The following is a 3736-nucleotide window of genomic DNA, read 5'->3' on the forward strand; positions in this document are numbered from 1 at the left end:
CAAGCTTCCAGGTTTCAGTTCACCCAGGGACGGCTCGAAGTGTTGGCAACCCAACTCCCCCCTCTTGCGGCATAGGTTCTCGATCGCGAAGAACAACTAGCGGAGAGGTTTGTCATTTCGACTTGGGAGACGGGATCATCAACAGCGTTCGAGTTCGCTCCCCATCGGTTGACGGTTGGGGCTAAGGTTCAGAGTGGCCATTTCCTTCGCTTGGTCGAACCTATAATCCGCCGCGCAACAAAGGTATTGTAAACAAAACCATCGATAATGCAAAGGTAAATGCAGCAAATACAGTCTACACCTTAATCTCGAAAGAGCATATGTTTTCGATAAGAGCACGAGACGCTACACAAATATGCGGCTTCAATAGCTACGTCACCGACCATCCTAAGATTTTCATCCTCGAGCTAAGTGGTTATCAATCGCCATTCCAACGAAAAGCGGTCGACGGAAGAAACCTCGACTTATTCACGTACTTCAACTCAAAAATCACTCTGGTAGAAAACTATCTCGGCCAAAAGCTAAACGATGTATGCTTCACAGTAATGACCGAGATGTGCAAAGTCGATAAGACACTTCTGGAAACCAAGCTGACTCTGGCTCGACTAAATCCTAGTGAATTCGTCACAAACCTGGTGAAACGTCCCGGATATACGGCCGTCGTAGCAGCAGAAGTATTATACATCCTTGAATGTAAGCCAGTCTACGTTACATACGAAAGCAAAGAAGACTGCTATCAGGAGATTCCGGTAAAATACGATAACCGGTCAATGTTCATAGCTCCAGTAACCAGAATGTTACAACTAAGAGGTATACAAATGGATTGCACTCCGCTTCTGCCTGCGAAATTTACCATCGGTGGAAAATGGTATACGACCGACCAACGCTTGCGCGAAACAACAGCACCACAGCAGCTAACAACCGATATCGTAACAAGCTGGACATATACGCCACTGCCGAATCTAATGGAGAGCGGTGTCTACGACGCCGAAAACCTACAAAAAATGAAAAATATGGTGTACGAACAAGGAGATAAAAGAATAGCGGCATCAGTACTACACAAGATGATCAACGGCGAACATCCGAATCTGCAAGGATTTACCTTCGATGGGCTCGTGTCAGAAAAGGTAATTCACAACGCCTTCAACAAATACTGGTCTAAACTAGTCTCTTGGTCAGCTTGGCTCGGAAACATTACGTCAACAGCTATCGGTATCTATGTATGTGGAAGAACCATTAAGTTCATAATAGATACAATAATAAATGGCAGAATTCTATTCGAAATCTACGGAGTAGGATGGCAATTGATTGCATCCTTTTGGGACTCCTTGACCAATCTGCTATCTCATCGCGGCCATAGACAGCAAGCAGCCAACGAAGCAAGCACGCAAAACTACGTCAACATTCCGCTAGAAGAACAACTAAATGAAGAACCGCACACGATTGAGGTAATTCCGTGCCACGGAAAACCGAGGTTTCTGTTCCCATCGCGTAAAAGCGTCGCGCCTCCAGCAAACAACGAGATGACGACTCCTACAGCTTCATATCTTCAACCGCAGTGCTCTTCGCGTAACAACAACTGCGAACGTCAATGATTGCACGCATTTTATTAGGTAAATAACGAAAAGTTAGATTACACCTTTCATTCTCATTTTATTCATAGCTAAGACGTTGCGTATTTTGGTAAAACTTATAGTTTTACGAGGGCCGGAATGTTGTGAACGCAACGGTCAATCGTTCTAATTCACGTTTTTCAAATACATTTCAAACTATTATATGATCATTTAAGAGAATTACAAGCCATAGATTAGACTCGACGTCGATCAAGACGAACGTAGCACAGGCAATAAGTTCGAGAAGAAAAATGAATAAAGAATGGTACGCCGTTCTAAATAAACAGGACGCTACGCGGGATCGCCTGGCCAACTTAGGTTCATATCTACTGTTACGTATGCGACAAAATTCAAAGCGTACGCGTGAGAATCCAAACTATCGTAAGAAAGGGAATTTGAAATAGCTACGCAACATAAACGTATTGACATCCTAGAAAAGACATGTGGTTAATCTCAGCTTTCAGGTCAAATAATGTTCTACCAACATTAACATGTTGACATCCTAGAAAAGCCATGTGTGTAATCTCAGCTTTCAGGTCAAAATAACGTTCTATGAGAAAACGTAAGCGCAATTACATACCGATGCATCTCAAGGACCATATGCAACATTAACATAAAAAGATCCCAAATCCTTACCCACTTCATACGTTACGTAACATGATCATAGTTTCAGGCAATATCATAAAACGTCCAAAAAGGACGAAGCACTTGACAATCGAAACTAAACATATTACCCGGCAATAAGCAAAGGCAGCATAACTGCATACGGTCAAACTATAACCGAGGAAAGTAAAACGAGACAAGGGTACACAACTTAAGTGATACCACATGTACCGAAATGCGTGTGAGATATTGGTAAGCCTTAGAATGCCTACCCAGAACTCATGTAAACATATGCCAGGATAAGGCATCTAGGACAACGTTATCCAAAAGGAAACTATCTCTTTCTAATTACCCATCTCACTCTTACCTCCATTTCTCACAACTAATTTTTAGTATATAAGAAACGAAATTTTTCAATAAACACACTTACAAGTTACAACGCAACAAGAACGGTCGTATCCGCGTTTCAGTCTCCTTTAAACTTCTAAAAAATATCGCGTCTTCGCGTGAATCCCACTCCAGTGGATTATATTAGCCGAGACACATTAGCCAAGACACCTTAGCCAAGACACCTTAGCCAAGACACCTTAGCCGAGACACATTAGCCAAGACACATTAGCCAAGACACATTAGCCAAGACACCTTAGCCAAGACACCTTAGCCAAGACACCTTAGCCGAGACACATTAGCCAAGACACCTTAGCCAAGACACATTAGCCAAAACACATTAGCCAAGACACCTTAGCTAAGACACCTTAGCCAAGACACCTTAGCCGAGACACATTAGCCAAGACACCTTAGCCGAGACACATTAGCCAAGACACATTAGCCAAGACACCTTAGCCAAGACACATTAGCCAAGACACATTAGCCAAGACACCTTAGCCAAGACACATTAGCCAAGACACCTTAGCCAAAACACATTAGCCAAGACACCTTAGCTAAGACACCTTAGCCAAGACACATTAGCCGAGACACCTTAGCCGAGACACCTTAGCCGAGACACATTAGCCAAGACACCTTAGCCAAGACACTTTAGCCAGGACACATTAGCCAAGACACCTTAGCCAAGACACCTTAGCCAAGACACCTTAGCCAAGACACTTTGGCCGAGACACATTAGCCAAGACACCTTAGCCAAGACACATTAGCCAAGACACATTAGCCAAGACACCGTAGCCAAGACACATTAGCCGAGACACATTAGCCAAGACACATTAGCCAAGACACATTAGCCAAGACACCTTAGCCAAGACACCTTAGCCAAGACACCTTAGCCGAGACACATAAGCCAAGACACCTTAGCCAAGACACATTAGCCAAAACACATTAGCCAAGACACCTTAGCTAAGACACCTTAGCCAAGACACCTTAGCCGAGACACATTAGCCAAGACACCTTAGCCGAGACACATTAGCCAAGACACCTTAGCCAAGACACCTTAGCCAAGACACCTTAGCCAAGACACCTTAGCCAAGACACCTTAGCCAAGACACATTAGCCAAGACACCTTAGCCAAA

General features: G+C 43.8%; 1 protein-coding gene across 1 annotated transcript; it reads left to right on the forward strand.

The window, feature by feature from the left end:
• The first annotated feature begins 804 nt into the window (after positions 1-804).
• Positions 805-2757, forward strand: LOC125774563 (uncharacterized). The gene is made up of 2 exons (XM_049444682.1): positions 805-2077; positions 2150-2757. The coding sequence occupies exon 1, from the start codon at positions 819-821 to the stop codon at positions 1593-1595; it is 777 nt and encodes a 258-aa protein (XP_049300639.1). The 5' UTR covers positions 805-818; the 3' UTR covers positions 1596-2077; positions 2150-2757.
• The last annotated feature ends 979 nt before the right edge of the window (positions 2758-3736 follow it).

The sequence above is a fragment of the Anopheles funestus genome, unplaced genomic scaffold, assembly GCF_943734845.2.
Source record: "Anopheles funestus unplaced genomic scaffold, idAnoFuneDA-416_04 scaffold_31_ctg1, whole genome shotgun sequence".
NCBI classification, from domain to species: Eukaryota; Metazoa; Arthropoda; class Insecta; order Diptera; family Culicidae; genus Anopheles; species Anopheles funestus.